The sequence below is a fragment of the Plectropomus leopardus genome, chromosome 10 (assembly GCF_008729295.1).
Source record: "Plectropomus leopardus isolate mb chromosome 10, YSFRI_Pleo_2.0, whole genome shotgun sequence".
NCBI lineage: Eukaryota > Metazoa > Chordata > Actinopteri > Perciformes > Serranidae > Plectropomus > Plectropomus leopardus.
Genome location: NC_056472.1, coordinates 4,124,082 through 4,142,863, shown reverse-complemented (window position 1 = coordinate 4,142,863; position 18,782 = coordinate 4,124,082). Strand labels below are relative to the sequence as shown.

At 39.3% G+C, this 18,782-nt stretch overlaps 2 protein-coding genes across 2 annotated transcripts; both read right to left on the bottom strand.

Moving 5' to 3' along the window:
• Nucleotides 1–914: 914 nt before the first annotated feature.
• On the bottom strand, nucleotides 915–15,735 carry cops8 (COP9 signalosome subunit 8). The gene is made up of 7 exons (XM_042494623.1): nucleotides 15,643–15,735; nucleotides 14,879–14,949; nucleotides 14,157–14,205; nucleotides 13,327–13,459; nucleotides 4,986–5,093; nucleotides 4,722–4,784; nucleotides 915–1,469 (listed from the first exon to the last, which is right to left on the bottom strand). The coding sequence occupies exons 1-7, from the start codon at nucleotides 15,733–15,735 to the stop codon at nucleotides 1,390–1,392; spliced, it is 597 nt and encodes a 198-aa protein (XP_042350557.1). The 3' UTR covers nucleotides 915–1,389.
• Nucleotides 9,048–10,760, bottom strand: trim63b (tripartite motif containing 63b). The gene has a single exon (XM_042494622.1). The coding sequence runs from the start codon at nucleotides 10,511–10,513 to the stop codon at nucleotides 9,476–9,478; it is 1,038 nt and encodes a 345-aa protein (XP_042350556.1). The 5' UTR covers nucleotides 10,514–10,760; the 3' UTR covers nucleotides 9,048–9,475.
• Nucleotides 15,736–18,782: the final 3,047 nt, after the last annotated feature.

The window sequence follows — 18,782 nt, the reverse complement described above, 5'->3', positions numbered from 1 at the left end:
ATACAAATGGACTTGTGTGCCAAATTTGAAGAGGTTCCTGCAATATGGTCTTGAAATATAGTGTTCACAAGAGTGAGTAAGATGAGTTCAGTGACCTTGATCTTTGACCTCCAAATTCTAAAATCAGTTTCTTTTTGAGTCCAAGTGGATGTCTGTGCCAAATTGGAAGAAAGTTCCTAAAGGGGTTTCTGAGATATCACATTTGCAAGAATGAGATGGAGGAAAGGTCACAGTGACCCTGACCTTTGACCACTAATTCTAAAAGTTCATCCTTCACTTAAAGTGGATGTTCATGCAAAATTGGATGTAATTCCCTCAATATTGTGTTCATGTACATGAGACAGTTGTAAGGTCAAGGGCAACCAAATTCCAATTAGTTTTTTGTTAAGTCCAAGTGGACGTTTGTGCCAGATTTGAAAAATCGCATTAATGGTAATGGAACGAACGGACACCCTGAAACATGGTGTATCTGCACTTACAGTGAAGTTGCTCTGCATGTCACAGTAGTGTAACCTGATGGGTTTAGTCATGCAACAGACATGACAGTTTTATGGACTGAAAGGTTGGTGTCACTCTGACTCCCACCATTTTCCAAAGCAACTCATACCACGTGAAGCACACACGTGGACAAACCAAAATAGCTCTGATTCTGTTTATATGCATCAATATCAAGTTTCCTTATGGTCTAATGTGGCTATACCCTGCATTAATATGCTTTCTCACACATTTTCTTCCCCATGTGCAAATTGTTTATACCAGAAAACAAACATGTTTCATGTGAGATAAATGTGACAGTGGGAAGTCCCGAAGGCCAAATTTAATCAAATATTCATCGTGGTTGATTGAGCCCAGCCTGCTGTGTGAAGAAGACCAACCTGAAACAGAGCTCTTGAATAAAAGAAATGAAAGCATACTAAATTAGAAACAGCAAAATATTTATTCACCAGTCAAAACATAAACTTCAAAAAAATGAGGTCTGAGGACTGATATCCACATATTGATGCATGCATGCCAAGACTTCTGTTACCTGACAAAATTAGCTTCAAGGCAACCTTTAAGTGCTAAAACTGAATGGACAAACTGTACATACAAGTTTGTGTGTTTCTATTGCGTGGGAGGTCTGTTGTTAAGGTAAAAAAGAATATAATACAACATCTTAAAGATAACCAATTTTCAACAAATGAATTAAAAGGGGATGCTATTTTAGTTGTTGAACATAAATAGGCAGGTCTTGGAGAAGAGCTTGCGGCATTCATGCAAGACGATGGGTGTGTTTTTGGTACATCTGTATCAGGGAGTGAGACTGGAGGAAGGATTTGCCCACACTTTGTATTCTCCCTCTGTACCAAGCCAGTGAAAAAAAGAGGTGGCAGTAGTTGTGGTGGGTTATCAGTTCTCAAGGAAAGCCACGTAGTCAGTGAGTCTAGCCAACTGCTGCTCATTTGGAACCAATGAGACGGGGGGAGGATCTGTTGAGAGAAAGGAGAAAAAGATAGAGGAGGAGAGGCTGAGTCAGAGGGGGATTCCTTGTCGTGCCAAGTACCATCGATCTCCCTCCATCCCGCCAGCTTTAACTTGGTGTCTAAAGCCCACGTGTTCTAACTCAGACGCACTCAGCAGGTCGCAGGTTTCAAGTTAACCGCGCGGTGGACACCCGAGCTTGCCGCTTGACCTGTTTAACAACAGAGTCTGCACATGTGCCTGAGAGTTGTTCAGCCTCGAGATCATTACAACAACTTTACATTCACCCCAACCAGAAGGATTTCCTGTGTGAGATCCACTCCACAGCCTAAATTACTGAGCGCTATTAAGTCCCAGTGGCGCTTTGGGGGGGAAGCAGACGTGGGAATTAATGGTGAGCGGGTTAGCGTGTTGCGCTCGGACATGTGCGCAGCAGATGCTTCAGCAGTTATGTCTGATGATTACAGGGAGCAGGACATACCACAACCTCCTCCTCGGCTGTTTGCATAAATCAGCAAATTTCTCTAACAAGATAGATCAGGGTTCCTACACATTTTTCATTTCTGATTCCGTAGTGTTCCACACTTCTCTGATGACCAGACTTTATATCTGACTACATATAACAAGATGTTTATTCTGTAAAACGTAACTGTTAAAATGTATGTTATTATTGGGGTGTATCTGTTCACATAATTCTGAGTTCTGGTCGATACGATACAGTGGTATCATGGTATGGTAAATTTTCTTTAGGTATGCACGCTGATATCAGCACACCATGGGTATCACCAGATATTGGCTTTAAAATTAAATAAAATGCTGATTTCTGCTGATGTCACAAACCAAAATGTTTTGGTTTTTTTAATTGGCAAAGTGAACATGTACAAAACATCATCAAGTATTTTTCTTATTTTGCACAATGAATGAATATTACATAAATCTGTTTGCTGGTGGGCCATCACAAAAAGAATATGCATAATATGATGCTTATTCCACTACAGAAGAGACTTGATGATTACTTAAATTAGGTGCAGATAAAAATTGACATATTGATGTTGGTATTGGTTATTGGTCAAAGAAGTTGTTTTTATTTTGGCATATAAAATATCAGCAAAAAATGTAATATCATGTATCCCTAATTTTTGATACAGAAAAAAAGCAGAGATGCCAGAATTTTTTCTTGCATTTTAATTTGAATTTCAAAGCATGATATATGTTGACTTTGAGCAATGATGGAGCTAAACCAGTGGGACCCATCTCATGAGGTGTCATCTTCACGACAAAAACATCTCCTTATAAAATGTTAAATGTAGTACTGTAGTTACATACAAATATAAACAAAAGAAAGAATTCTATTTGTGGAATTTCAGAGAAATGTCCTTGTCTCTTGAATTCTGAAAGTCCGGGTAAAGTAACATCTGACATGCATATCGATGCATCAATCAATGCATTATACATGTTAGAGAACACTGATTTAAATTATGTAAAAAAAGTGGGAACTACTTAGTACTGAATTGTAAATTTAGACTGTTAAACAGTTTTTCGTCATTTCTGTGTCCAGGATGTTTTGGACGGGGCCAAAGGCCTGCTCGATGATGCAGTCGAGCAACCCTTTGCATCAGCCCTTGCACTACTTTATATGAGAACAAGAAGAATATTGAACCATTAAGTTTCAAAACGGAATTACCACAGACATTTTACCAGCTAGCTATAGCCTCATTCCCACTGCACAAAAAAACACTAATATTTGTTTTTTAAGGAAATGGGAAAGGTTAAAATTGGCATTCATGCAAACTTCAGTTCCTTTGCCTGCAAGTATGCAATGAGACATACACACACACACATACACATTTAAGTCATACTCGTCTGCTGCAGAGCCATGTACACAGCTCTGCTCTATTAGCAATGGGAAAGCAGTCTATAGCCTAAACCCATGTGTACATGCTACTTTTGGAGGGAAACGGGTATATGTCTCCCTCCTTTTCCCATAAATGAATATTCCCTGGAGGCCCCACTTTGCAAAAAGAAGTCCAACTGCGTGTACTCCAACTAATGCAAGTTATATTCTGTAGCAGTTGCAACATAACATTTTTAGTCTACCACTCTCTCACACCATTGTACTCATAATTCACAGCAAAAACAAAGTGGCTCAAGAGGCCAGACCTGTAGGTAACCAGAGTATCTTTTGAATCTGGTCTGCTTATGGCGTTACTAACCATCTTGTAATGAGTTCGCTCAGTGTAGCGTGTCTCCCAGCATGTCTCACTGGAGTGTTTTGGTTTGGGGGTGGGAAGGGCAGGCAGCATGTTGCCTGCTACTTTATGTGTGCTGCCTTGTTGAGCACAGTTCCCTCTGTATTTTTTTAAAGTCTCATATATATTATAACCTACAATGGGTTGAAAAAGTTAAATAATTTAGTTTTCATGGCATCTTTGCAGCCTTGTTTATTCACTGCGACCATGGAAACGACAATGAACGCAGCTATAACAATTTCCTGATGCAGAAAAGATTGTCTGTTTACTCTCTGAAAACAACATCACTGCATAACCCATACATGTTCAGACAGTCATAATATTTGGCTATTTGTGATGCTATGTACATATGCAATTCAAAGATATTACTCTCCTTTTTGTAAACGAATGTGCTCGTGAAGTTTGGATTGGGTTCAGTTATAACGCACTTGGGGCAGAGCTGTTTACAGGCAGTGACGTACAGGCTATTTTGGCTGTGCTGGCCTTGAAAAACACTATTCTTGTGTGATCAATTTATGTTTAGATATTTCGGATATTTCAGAAAACAGAATAGGAGCAATATTCACAAATATTTTTCCATAGTACATATTTTTTTTTATTCCACACTTATCCAGACCAGGAAATTACTAAAATCAAATACCATACTTTTCCATTCTGCGCACGAAGCCCAATCCATGACTCAGTGCTTGAGGACATGATAATGTGATAAGAATCTTGCCAAAATAAGAAAGCACAGGAGAAGATGAAGAAACAGGAAATGGAAGACGGATTCTTTGGAAATATGGACATTAGACAAGGGAGATTCTTTGAAAAGGAAAATGTCATCCGTCTTTCACTGAGATTAAAATGACTCTTAAATCACTGCTCTCTTTCATTTTTATGTATATGTCTCTCATAAAATATAGGACAAGAGTAGCAAGAAAGGAGGGCGCAGGATTTATTGTGAGAAGAAACAGAACAGTGGACTGATGTTGAGTATGAATGATTTTATAGAGCAATACTGCCACCTACCTGGTTTTTTGGGCATCACCATCCTGGTCGCCGGGTCTGCCTGCCAGCCCTGGCTCACCACACCTTTTGATGAAGACAGAGGGGAGGAAGGAGAAGAAAATACTCTTATTACCAAATGTATATATGATTATGTAATAGAAATAAGCTGCATTAAACCTCTGTATTAATACTGCAAAGATACAGCTGTTATTATTACTTAAAAGTGGTCTTTTGAATTGTTTTCACACAATAATAGTGATGGTATAACATCAAATTCAATCATACCCTTTACTGCTTCTTCCACAGAGTATCCTACAAAGGCAGCGAAGTCATCTGCTGCGATGGAAGTGTATGCCTGGGCCACTAGACTGTACGCCCTTTGCCGTGTGCTCTCTGTGAAGGAGGCATGAACCACAGGGACATTAATATCAGACAGGTAAATATGGAGTGCACACATGCTAAAACTGTGCTCTGGTTCTATATATGTGTATATATATTATATGGGCAAGAGCAACTTATTAAGTTACACAGCATGTTCTAATGTAATTTAACATGGTATTTAAGGCCTCGTCATGAATTGTAAAAATAATTCAAAATTATGCGATTCAAACTGGATTTGGCTGTTCAATACAAATAATAAATGTTTTGTTTTGTTTTCCATATAAAGTTTGAAGTTTTAACAAGCTCCGTGAGACATTTAGTGTGGTAGCAGCCTTCACTTTATGTAGTATAGAAACTAACTACGCTATCAGCGTGTTGGAAATCTGCAACAACTTTTTTTATGGACACTAAAAGCCAAGCACTGAATTGTATTAAGTTGCTGTGAGCTGTAAATTCACCACTTCTTAACAGAGGGTCTCTCCTTTCTCGTCCTCTGTGCTGCTGCCTGCATGTTTGCAACTCCCCGAGTGAAAGTCAAGAGCACATACTCTGCAGCAAAATCTGAGGACCAAAATGTTTCCACGGGTACACTGCACAGTAGGCTGATTAGCAAAACAAAAAACCCCAAACCAACAAACAAAAACTTGAAGCAATCCCAGTCAACTTAGGGGTCTCTGACTGATGATTCCAATCTCCGAATTTCCTGTTCTGAAGTCTCAAGTTCGATATTTCTGCCTTTGCCATGTTCGTTTTTTTAGAGTCAGAAAAGACCATATAGTATGGATAAAATGCCGTAGCGGCCAAAACCATTTTTTTGTACCAGGGTGTATACATGTTTATTTCTGCTGTAAATTTGGGTATTTTAGCATATGAGTCTATGAGGATTGATACATTTCTGGAGCCAGCCTCAAGTAGCCATTAACAGAGATGCATTTTTGGTACATCCCTGTTGGCCTCATTTTTCAGCCTCAGAGGTTGCCAAATGGGCATCCCTTCCACAAAAGTAGTTAAAATAAAATCTTGAGGTGGTTTAGTATCTTGCCCAAGGACACTTCAACATGCAGAGTATAAGGGCTAGGGATTGAACCAACAACCTACTGATTAGCAGATGACCACTCTACCTCCTAAGCCACAGCTGCCACGAATAAAACTGCAAAAACACAACTGAGGAGCAATCAAGAGTATGCCAAACCATCAGGCAGCGACATATACAAACTATAAGACCACACGAAGACTGAGGATATTGGCCAATCAGAGGGCTGAAAAAAAACAATCATCAGAAGGCTACCTGGAGCAGTGACCTCCATCGTATAGATTCTGATGCCTCTGTTACTCAACATTGTGTCTAAGTATACATTAACGTGTAAACATGTAAAAGGTCCTGTTGGCAAGGTTAGAGCCAGCAGTTTTTTGGCCATGTCAGATGTTGTATGAAATATCACCTCATTCCCAACGTCTCACAAAGGAAACAACGCCGCACACTCTGACATTACAAACCAAAAAAATGTTTCTCTTCAGGTCAACCCTGAAAACTGAGTTTCTGAAATTCTTCACCCTCAAAAGAATCTGTCAAAAGTTCCATTTTCAGTAATCTAAATAGCCTGCCTGTGGACGAAAGGCCAAAACTTAGTTGTGTACCTGTGTCCATGTGGATCAGGCCTTAGGGTCGCGTTTCTCAGACATAAAAGTTGTTTATTAGCGACTAGACTGGAGAGGTTATTTACTATGAATAAAAATCAGGAATGACAGGTAGCATTTGTGGAGCCAGAGGCTTTTTTTAAGTAATACTCTGCTATGATCATTAGCAGTCAGAGGTGAGTAGATTTTGGTAAAATGTCAAGAGAATGCTCAAGGTCTGCATTTCTTATTCCATGTTTTTTCCTGTTCTTACAAGTTTTCCATCTTCACATTTTGTTTATGGTAATTGTGAGTGTTTGAGTTTGGGAAGTGGCTTCCTCTCACCACTCCCTCTGTTCCTCGCCCAAAACAAGCACAAGCTCACAAACAACTTAACAAGTTAGAGGAATTGGCCTGGGATTGAAATTAAATGAAGCTATTCTGAGTAAAAACAATGCCTGCTGTGTGTCTTTGAGTGCTTCTAGCATCTGGGTTTGTTTTAAATTAAACGGTGCATTTGTTGTTAGGTAACCTTTGATTTGATAATGAACTTGTGAGCTAAAACAAATAAGAAATGAAGATTTTCCACAATCAAGAACACTTCAAAATAGATCATGAATCATGAACTTTTTGCTATGCAGTGCTTACACTCCAAACAACTGAGGTCTTTATCAGCAGGCACTGGCTTCGGCCTCCAAACCGTCAAAGCTGGCACATTTATCTGTCCTGACTCGACGTGGTGCTGCAGTTTGTGGAGATAACTCTGAGAGTGACGGGGCCTCACAACAGCGTGGTACTGTACACCGCCACGTTTTCCCTTCAGCTCCTGCAGCTATCACATAAATGCCTCAGGGTTGTGGCCTTTGGAGTTTTATAGCCTAGCAACGGTTTATGTGTACCAACAGTCAGCCCCCGGTCTGCTGCAGCAGCTAGCAGCAGTAACAATAACAAAAGTGGGGATGAGAAAAGACAGCTGTGAGGGGAAGGCCGGAGATTTGTCAAGAGAGCGTTTTCATTCTGCTGTCCAAGGGGCTTCCTGTTCTCCCTGTTTTTGTACTTGCCCAAAAAAAGAGATGGAATGACTGGAAATATTAACATGGAAAGCTACGTCAAATCAGTGTTTATGCACCGATTGTGTTAGAAAGTACTTCATTTTTATTTTGTTATGGTTTTAATCAAAGTTATGGTTGTAGAGTCAAATCTGAAGTCCTTATTTAGACACTTTGATGATTAAAACTGATAATTTTAATAGTGCAGTTCCAGAAAATGTGGAAGAAATTCTACTGTTTTGTCACTGTGATTGTGTCTCACTATTGATGAATGACCAAGATTCCTACAGCTTTAGGCAAGCTAGATTTAAGACTTTTAAGGATTTCTTTATTTTAAAAGCCACTTTCCGCAAATGGTTATCAAAAGAATGGGGAAATATCTGGCATTTTTGGCCTGTTTTCTGGACGATTTTGTGTTTCTCAAACTGCATGATGAGATTTCCACTGCATGGATTCCCATCATGAGGAGTTTAAGAAGAGGAATTTAACAAATTAATTCACAAAAAAAAGAGATGTTACCAATTACTTTGAGATTTTACAATGCGACATCAGAAAAAAAAGATTCATTAAACTAAAGTCAATTTAATAATAATTAAAGCTTTAAATCTAGATTAATGAATTCAATGCCTTTTAAGACATAATATGGATCCTTGATGACTACAAAGAATATTGACCAAAGATGTTCTTCCCCTTTTTAGTCCGTTAAAACTCCCATCTGTTAAAAGTAAAACACATATCAAACTTCATAAAACTGCTTCTGTGGTTATGTATTAGAAAAGAAATAATGACTCTGAGCAAAACACGGCCAAGCAGGTCATCTCCGGGGGTTTTTTTGTAACCCAGTCCCCAGGCAGACGTGTATTTTTACCATGGCCTCTTGACCGTTTGGAGATGACTCGCGTGGCAACTGGACCGGCCTTTCTTAGTATGTCCTGACACTCCGGAGCTGGGGTCGGAGCTGCTGAGCAAGACGTCCATGAGTGGGAGGTTGGGAATTTTATGGAGGAGAAACAGGACCTGGCCTGTCAGTCCCTGAGTCTATTCCAGGGCCGCTATCATTTCTCACCCTCTCACCTCTTAAAAATAGCCCCCACTTTTCACCAGCAAAGGCAAAGCAGACAGGACATGGCAAGGGCTTTTATTTTTAAATGCAGCCTATTGCCAAGTAAGAGCAGCAGCAGACTGGGAAATATTTTCATGGATGCACTCCAAGGAAAATCTATACGACGAAAATAATACTTATGTTTTCTTCCATTATATGTTCCCTTAACTTTTAGTTTAGCAATAAATCAAATAGATGTTTAACTCCATGCAGCTTTATTCCACATTCCAGTAAAGACAGATTTGGTGAATACAGGCAGAACAGCTGATCACCAATTCAACACAAACGTCGACAAAGTGAGGAAAAACACAAAGAACTACTTCCATGAGCTACATATGAGGAAAACAATGTGTCATCAATCTTCAGATGTTCTACATTTTCATTTATCTAGATCAGTTTCTCCATTTCACTGGCTTAAAAGTAAAAAAGTATAAAAAGAAGTTAAGAAAAGGTATGACACTGAAATTAAATATTGCACTGAAAGTAAGGGCAAGCCATTTTAGCCCAAATCCACCGTAACTTTACAATTCTTTCAACCTCAACGGCAGTCCCTGCCATAAACACTTCACCCTTCAAACGCACATATTTCATTATTTCCTACAAGTCCATAACTACTTCAGTTTTCATTATTCCTCCTCCTCCTCCTCTGCATCCTCAAATTCATCATCATCACCCACTCCAAAGTCCATTTTTGCCAGGACTGCCTCAACATGCTCTGTCGACAAAGTGAAGTGGTCCATCTTCTCGAAGCCAGGCTCTGGCCTCTCTTCCCCCAGCGAGCATTTAGCTGCATCTTTGGTCTTCGTGATGAGGCCCTTGGAGGCCAAGAGAAACTCAGCAGCGCCGCCCTGCTCCAGCGCCCTCACAGCCGTGTCTGTGAGCTCGGTACTACTCTGCAATCGTTCGCCGTAACGTTGCGCCAGAGCCCGCAGAGCCGCCACCTTTTCGTCTTGCTCTTTACCAATCTGCTCTAAGAGAACGGTCTTGCGCTCTTCCAGGACAGCATATAGCAGGTCAAAGCGTTCAGCTAGCCCTTGTTTGGCACGCTGAGCATTGTCCTGCACAGCACGGCAGGCGTCTTCCATCTGGTTGAGCAGGGCCTGCAGGCGGCCATTGCTGGCCACCAGGGTATCGATGGCGTTACTCAGTTCACCCTTCTGGGCCTGGTAAACACTTGCTAAAGGTGCCACCTCGCAGTCCTTATGCTGGCCAAACACTTTGCACATGGAGCAGGTGGGTGTCTGGCAAGTCACGCAGTAGATGTTGATTTTCTCATCCTCGTGTTCTTGGCACATCGGTTCTTTGGATTCTTTTGGTTTCAGGGTGGTTTCTGTGCCTCCACTGCCGCTGCCTTCTTGCTGCTGCTTATAGAGGTCAATGATGTTTTCTACCAACAGGTTACGCTGGAGCCCATGCACACCATGGCGGTCAAGCACAACCTCAAAACGGCAGGTAGGACAGCGAAAGACACCGCCGGAGAAGCGGTATGGGTTGCGTGAGTCGTACAGGTCACTGGCGCAACTACGGCACAAGTTGTGCTGGCAGGGCAGGATGACCACAGGTTTGGTGAACATGTCCAGGCAGATGGGGCAGCTCAGCTGCTTCTCCAGGCTATCCATGGGGCTTGGGGGCCGCACCATAGAGCCTGTCCTCTGAACGTCCATTTTGGTAAAGTCTCTGCCTTCAATTAGAACAGAAAGTTTGCTAGTTTTCACAATAGAAAACTAAAAGCTTCACTCCGTCTGTCCGTTTCAGAAGGTTACCAAAATAAAAGGCAGGCTGCGAGCTTATCCTCAGTGTGTGCTGTTATTTGTCAAATGCTGATATCTATTCTGGCTAAGAGCTGGCAGCTCTGTCCTTTATACCAGCCCCTCACAGCTGGTGACATCTGATCCTTTCCACCAACCGGAGCACACATTCCTGCCTGCTTGCTGCCTCGGGATCTTTTCACAGAAATGGCCCCCTCCTACCCAGTGCTGCATGTGTCACTTGTCCCAGTGGGCACTGTGTCCCCCCTTACAGTGACAGAAGAGGTGCACTGAGCAGAGACAACCAGGTTCCATGTGACTGGCTCAGAGGAGCAAACAAGTCAATGTCAACATCCTGTGACTCCTGTGTTGTTTTCACCGTTTTATCCTTGTTGACTTGTCAGGTATCTGGTTTACTAGTTGCATAAACTGTTTTGTTTGCTACAGTAAAAGCAGAAGCTTTATAACTTTTCAAAATATTTTTGGAATTAATGTCTGAATTTAAATTGACCTACGATGTTAATCAATAGATGTCTGACAGTTTTGATGACTAGTTATCGCTTTATTAAATTATCAATTACATAAACTTTAGGTTGCTATTCTGTTTAAGAAAAAGTACTTGCTGATAAATGCTTTTCAAATATGAATATTTGCTACTTGTTTTTCTTTGTTTCTTTGTGTATGTTTTGTGTATGTTAGGGTTTTTTAACAGTACAAGATGAACTGAGAAATTCTAAGACATCACTTGAGCTCTAGTAATGAAGCCCATTTGGTGCCATTTCTCTCATTTTTATAGCCTGATGTTTATCGCACATTATGGCCTATAAGCTGTCGGGACTTGCCAGTTGCTTGTGACCAAGTGGTTATTTAAATGGACCACAAACTGTTATTTTTGCAACTTAGTCAACAGAAAGTCTAAAAAGAAACTAATAGGGGTGTAGCAATACATCAGTCTAGACTGATGTGTTTAAAAAAATCCCGCCTATGGTACGTCTGTCTCATCATTTCAGTCCAAGCATGCCTCCTTGCTAAATATTCAAACAGTGCTAGCAGCCTAGCACCAGGCAGACAATGGCCCCTTTTACACAGCCTGTTCAAAGTGGAAATATCAGTGTTATGCCGTCTCAACGTTCTATATAAAAGTTACTATCGTGGGAAGAGTTGTTTCGCCTTGGAGCCTGCAAAGGAGGTAGTGTTTTTTTTTTGTTTAATTAATTTAACCTTTATTTAACAAGTAATAGTCCCATTGAAATTAAAAATCACTCCTGACCAAGACAGCAGCATGATGAATTTCACATAAAAGAACAGGAAGACTAAGAATACAATAAACAAAAAGTTAAAAAACTACATAAAGAGTTCTAAAAACATAAGACTTGAAACAATCAGCCAGTTTAACAACTAAAATTAGCAGCGTTCAGAGGCCAGACAAGATCATTTAGTGGTCAAAAAATAAGCAATCCTGTTTTTAAAATCTCAGACACTTATAAAAGTTTATGGTGACTGTGCAGCAAAATTGGGAAAACTATGAGATTCTGGAACTGCTTGCCTCCCGAACAGACGATGAGATCAGCTGCCATCTGACAGGGAAGGTAAATGATTGCTATTGCCACGTTATGCCGTTGTTAGTGTTCATAAAGTGCTGCCCATGCGTATGTTTTTTTTTATTTCGCGGGGCCGGCATGCTGACTAAAATCACACAGTTGTTTCGCTCTGTATAAAAATGCAAAAGCGGTGCAACTCTGTAACGGCCTTACAGCACTATCGCTGTGTAAAAGGCCAAATGGCAAGCAGCAAAGGAAAGACAGCAACGATATTTACAGATATCGTCTCATATTGACCATAGACACCTGAATTGAATCAAATCAGCATCATATATCATGGCTTGCTGTGTCATATCAGCAAATACTGTTGTCCAAACAACTGATTTAATATTGTTCATTGTGAAGAAAACCATAGTACGTGCCAATCTACTTATAGTAAGAACCTTATTTAATAATTTCTTACGCAAATATTGCTGCCCTGTTTAAACCTGCTCCATCAAAAACCTTCTAAATGATTTTAAAAAATGCATTTAGACTATTATTTTCCCACGTTTACCAAATCCACCCAGCAATACTTGTCAATGGTTGTCCAAGTGTCTTATGACATGTTCTACGTCAGCCTCCATGACACATCAACAAGAAGTACCGTAAACATGAGGGAGAGGCTATTCTTAAACTCTTGCACAAGACAACCATCACATGATACAGAGGCCAAAACAACTGGGAGCATGGCAGCAATGATATCATACAGGGATGTTTCTCAAAGTGTAAGAATGTGATGTGTGAAATTAAGCCAAAGCAAGCTTGTTTAGATATTCTGTTACATTATGAGAAAATATCACTGTAATTATGTGAGCATGTAAACTGAATCATTCAGTATTGTGTTTACACAGTAAACACTGATATTCCATCCAGAACTCCCTGGAAGAAGAAATCTTGTATGTCAATGGGACCTTCCATGCTAAATAAAGCAATAAATAAATAAAACTGCTGGAAATGACATGATGGTATGAATAGTCAAATTCAATCTCTAAGTTTTCCATCATGTGCTCTCCTCTGGGTTGCATTGCAGCTAAAACTGTTTTCAGCACATCAACGTCATTTTTGAAGTGTTTTAATAATCTATAAAGCTTAATGACACTAAAAGGAATGAGAGTGGGTCAGATAAGACATTGTTTTTGTTGTTACCTCGGAGAGCCTCCATGACCGGAAGGATATTCTCTGACCACTGGTAAGCTGCGATCGCTGTGTAGATCCCTGGAAAGTCTCGCTGCCAAATGCGTTGGCCGACAGCCCAAATAGATGTTAACTCAGGGTTTGCCTGTAAACAACAAGTAAGAAAGTATTACAAAAACCTTAAGTATGCACTTTACAATGCTGTGTTTGTAATGCTACAGCAAAGAGCAGGCACACCCAAATTCTGACGATATTGTATCACTGTGGTTCAAATTTTCAACTGTCCTGTGCAGTTTCAAATGCCATTTAAAACACAGAGTTGTATGGTGTTTATGCAACATGAGGCTTTGTCTTATACAGTCTGACAGCCACAGCCTTCAACTGAGCATCTGACAAATTACTGATCAGACAACTCAAGGTGGCAGCTGGACACAAACAACGAGTTATCATATATTTACGGTTAAGCTATTTTTCTATAATGGCCAAAGTTGGTCATGGGGGGGTAAACAAATGTTTTGCATTAAATACTGTTTGTATAGCTTGATTAAACCTCTGAAACCAGAGCACATTCGCTTAGTTTATTTCAAAAACATGGGAAGAAGGTGACGTGCAACTAAAAATGGCCACAAAATCAATAAGATGTTTGTAAAAGTTACAAGAAAATTATCTGGAAAAAGGTAAAAAGTAAATGAATAAAAATAATAAAACAAAAACAAAAAAGTAAATCAAATGTTTGCACTCATAGCAGCTGCTCTTCCATTTACGCTGATCATCCTATCATACTGAACCTGATTTTAGTAATATTTCTTTAGCATTGTCTACACATCTTATATTAAGCTTACCGATTTTATTGCTTGTGGAATCCGTTTCCAGAGATATCTGCCATTATTCCTGTTGGAAACACATCAGCAAGTTAGACAATAAACAGAACTAAGTTGCAGGTGCCTGCAATGATAGAACTCAATGTTAGCACTGATATAATATAACTGAACAAACATCAGTCATCTTGATGATGAATCTTTTATTGTCATTATACAAATGTAAAGTGAAACTCTGTTTGGCCTCTCTCAATACGAATAAAAAGACATTAAAAGAAAAAGTAAAATGTAATTAGTAAAAAAAGTAAAAAGTAATAAATAAATAGAAGGCAGCGTCGGTAGTGCATGTATGACATTGTCTGTTATGGTTGGAGTGGGGCAATGGAGGCCACAGCTCTGGGATAAAAGCTGTTTCTCAGTCTTGTAAAGTTTACCACAAACATATCCATTCCCAAACCTAATGCATTATTTGTGAAGCAATCCATACACTCTGACCTACAAAAAGTCATAGCACAGAAAAATAAAGGAGAAACAATGACACTCCAATTTGTTTGCAAAGTTATTTTTAAAGAAGGATGTTTTGTATTTCTTTGCTGTAGAAGGAAAACGAATATGCAAAATATGGGTTATCAATGAAGCAAAAAAAAAAAAATGAAACCATGTCCATGACCCAAATCCTAAAAACCCACTGTAGATAAAGACAGAGACCCCTGGAGGACACTGCAGACGGACACAGACAGACTTACATGTCATTATGGAGTAAATAGAGCGACAGCAGCTGAGCGTACACCTGAGGAGTTGCAATGCCCCCTGGAGCCTGTTCAAAACAAATGCAGGTGAGATTTTAGAGTTCAAAGCTACAGATAATCACAAAAGAAAGCTATTTTAGCAATAACATTTTATGCTGCATACTGTAAAGATGGTTCGGTAAGGGATATTAGCAAAGTACTCTTAGCTTGAGACTGCCACAGACAGAAAACACCCGTAAATTTGCCTTTCTGTCTGCTAATGTTATGTAGCATTAGTCCCTACCTTACACTGTTACCTGACGCCACACAGTAAACCAGACAATAGCTTATACTTAATAAGAACCTACGTAAAATAGTACTGTAATACTAGCAGTAACTTTAGCTATGTTTACCAACAACACGAAGAGCTCTCAGGCTATCTAGGGTTAGCTTACAAGCTAACTCGTAACTGCTACCTGCTAAAAGCAAAAGTAAAAAAACAGACAGTGACGCTAAATAGACAGTTTGAACGTCGACACAATTTTTTTTGCCATTATTAGCTTGGCACGGGTTCAACCAGGAGCTAAAGTTTACTCATTGTACGAGTTAATTTGACAGTGTCTGAAGCTAATGAAAACAGGCTAGCTTTTAAGCCATAACGTTAGCCAAAACCGGTCACAGGCTAACTGCCCGAAACACTACCACCAGTCCTTCGAGCACACATATGAGACAACATTTATTCTTGCCACAAGAAATAATCAATTTCGCGATTTAGCGCTTACCTCGAGCTCTTGAGCTTCGCATTGCTCTAATAATTTATCAAAATTTTCCTCCATAATCACAGCAGTAGGCATGTTGATGCCTAGCTGTTGCATCGGAAACTACTTCTTCGCCTGTGTAATTTTGGTAGAGTCGGAGCACGTCAGGGGTGCTGCTGCCCTCCACTGGAAGGTTTGGGTCCAATTTAAGTTGTCATATTTTTAATAATTGTAATATAACTTATAGATTTACCCTCAAAGATATAATTGGCTTTTATGGTAATACTGGTAACAAATATTTGAATTATGTTGTTAATTTTTTTTAAAAGGGAAATTCTTTACCCCTTTTTTAGTCTTTTTTTGATTGAATATAACTCAGTGCTTTTCTCTCTCACTCTCATAAATAATGAAAAAAGCAGCATTTTTTATTATTACAAAGACTTATTGGTGAAACCCCTGATGTAATGTGAATATATATTATTTTTGTTATTGTCTGTGCTTATGATGTTAAAGTAATGTCCAGAAAAGTGTTTTTGCAGAATGTTATGATGAGAACATAAAGTTGACCATTAACCTCTTGGATACAAAATGGCATTATTTCATCATTGTATCCTTTTAGACATTTGCGTGAAATTTTCACTCATGAATTCTTGAGTTGTGGCCAAAAATTAGTTTTATGAGGTAACAGTAACCTTGACCTTTGACGACCAAATTCCAATCAGTTCTTCTCAATCTTTCAACTCTAAGTTATTGTTAGTCTCATTAACTGCTTTTCTTTTAAACGGCCCTCCTCTGAATTTGGGGATTGAATTGTTTTAACAAAAATATGAAAATCACCACTGCATCACCTCTCCAATTAAATGTCATGTGGTTACCCATTATGGTACTGACTGGCAGCTAATGTGGCCATTTCAACAAGTCAATGTGACAAAAGATATAGAGAAAAAAAGTGTACATTTTGACATATTCTTTAATTGCCATTTTATCCCCAAAATTGTCCTTTAGCTGATTGTTTTTGATCAATAAATTACAATTGCATTTTTGAATAATTCAGACTTAGTAAGCTCCATCGTGCTGAAAACAGACTGCCATTCTCCTTAAATTCACTAATGATCCTCTCCTGTCTGCCGATGCCTGGGATTTCGCTATTCTAATCCTTTTTGATCTTTCCATTTTCTTTGATGCTCTTGACTGCATATTTTTCCCACTTTGGAAAATGACTTGGTACCAGGCACAACTATAATGTGCTTCCACTAACAACTTTTTTTAGATGTTAATACATGCATTCATCTTCCCTGCTGTTTTTAATACGTTTTTGGTCCTAGCCGTCATTAGGTGCGGGTTTCTCTAAATTTCTTTAATTTTGATGACAGCAAAAGTGGGAGTTTTGTTTTGCTATTCAAAACGTTGGAGCCTCACTTCAAATGTTCCCTTCCAAATAATGTTACACCTCCTTTTATGAAACTTCTTTAAAATTCACATCTTATTTATAATGCAGCACTTTATGTGCCATACTGTTTCCCCCAGGTAAAAACTAAATGTTTATTTTTGTCTTTTGTGGAAACATTGCACACAGTCAGTTATTTTCACAATATAGTTTTAATCTCCAAGGGCGACATTAAAAAGATGTAATAATTCTCTAATGGTAATAAAATTAAGATAAAAATGTAAGATAACCAAATGAGAGAAATTGCCACAGTCAGTGTGAAAGGCGTACATAATTCATTATTCTCAACTTTCAAGTTGAAAAAAGTTTCCTCACATTAAATTTGTGCAACTTTATAATAATGCATGTATGTCACCAATAGATTATGGGGTGCCAATTGTGAAGTTTTGCACTCTGAAAGAAAAAGCAACATTCCTCCACATGTAGCCTTTAAACATAATTAAAAAGAGGTGTAAATTTTTCAAAGTCACTTTTTAATCACACTTAGAGCAATATATATATATATATATATATGTGTGTGTGTGTGTGTGTGTGTGTGTGTGTATATGTATATATATATTTATATATATATACACCAAGTCCTTCACAGTGCGGCTGTTTTTGCAGGCAGAACCGGGCTGACAGGCAGTCGAGTGAGTGGTGGTGTTTGCCCGATAGCAAACACAGTTTAATCATGGCCAAAGTCTCTGGACAGCAGGAAACTTCAGGTAAGCAGACTGGAACACTCACATTGTCGCATTGTTTTTGAAAGAAAACACCAAGGAAAACAGAGCACAAGGACGCGGAGGTAGGTGTTGAGGTTAGGGGCAGAAGGCTGGTCCATATGCTGGGAATCAAATAAAGCATGTAAGTTAAAGGCGGGCAGGGCAACGGGAGATCAGTCCAGAATAAAACGCTGAAGAGTCTTATAACGTGGAACAGGTGAGCTGAGTTGCCTTGATGAGGTGAGCGTGACTGGTGCAGAGGAACAGGAAAACCAAGGTAAATGGAAAATTACTAACTGAGAGGTGGGTGACTGGGCATCCAAAAAGGAGCAGATGGCCAGGAATGCATAAATATGACACATTGTCTATCATTTTCTGCTGAAAAATTGCAAATACGGTTTCAGGGAGTGTGTTGCAGTTACATTTTAAGAATCAGCGCTCCAACACTACAATTCCAGATGCAGGCCTTCGGGCATGGTGCTTAGACTGTGAATGTATAAACCAAGAGTTCAGTCTCCTGCTGTGAAAAGCAACCTGGGCCTTAAAATTCTGAGCACAAGTACTCTCAACCCATTTTTGAGTCAACCTACATGAAAAAAATGACTGCCAGCTACTGCCTGGATTTTTCTAAGACAAAAAGGAGACCTAAAGCTTTGACACAACTTTGAAAACCTTCTTCAAGCACTGCAATTTTTGGATACTTAGAAGAATCTGAGGCTGTCTGACTTAAACTATGGTATCTTTGCAAGTTGGTGTTAGTGTACAAAAAGATTGTTTGATAGATCCTCTGTAGGTGATTTTAGAAGAATGTACGTGATCAAATGTGATTTCCATGATTCCAAAATGTGCACAAACCCTGCAGCACATGCACAAATGAACTATCAAAAATCCTCACTGGAGAAGGGTGGATTCTGTTAAAAATGAAATTGTGGCTCTGCAGTAACTAAATTCACCACTTGCAAGCAGCACTACTCACTTTCTAAGTTGTTTAAGAAGGAACTGCAATTCTTAGA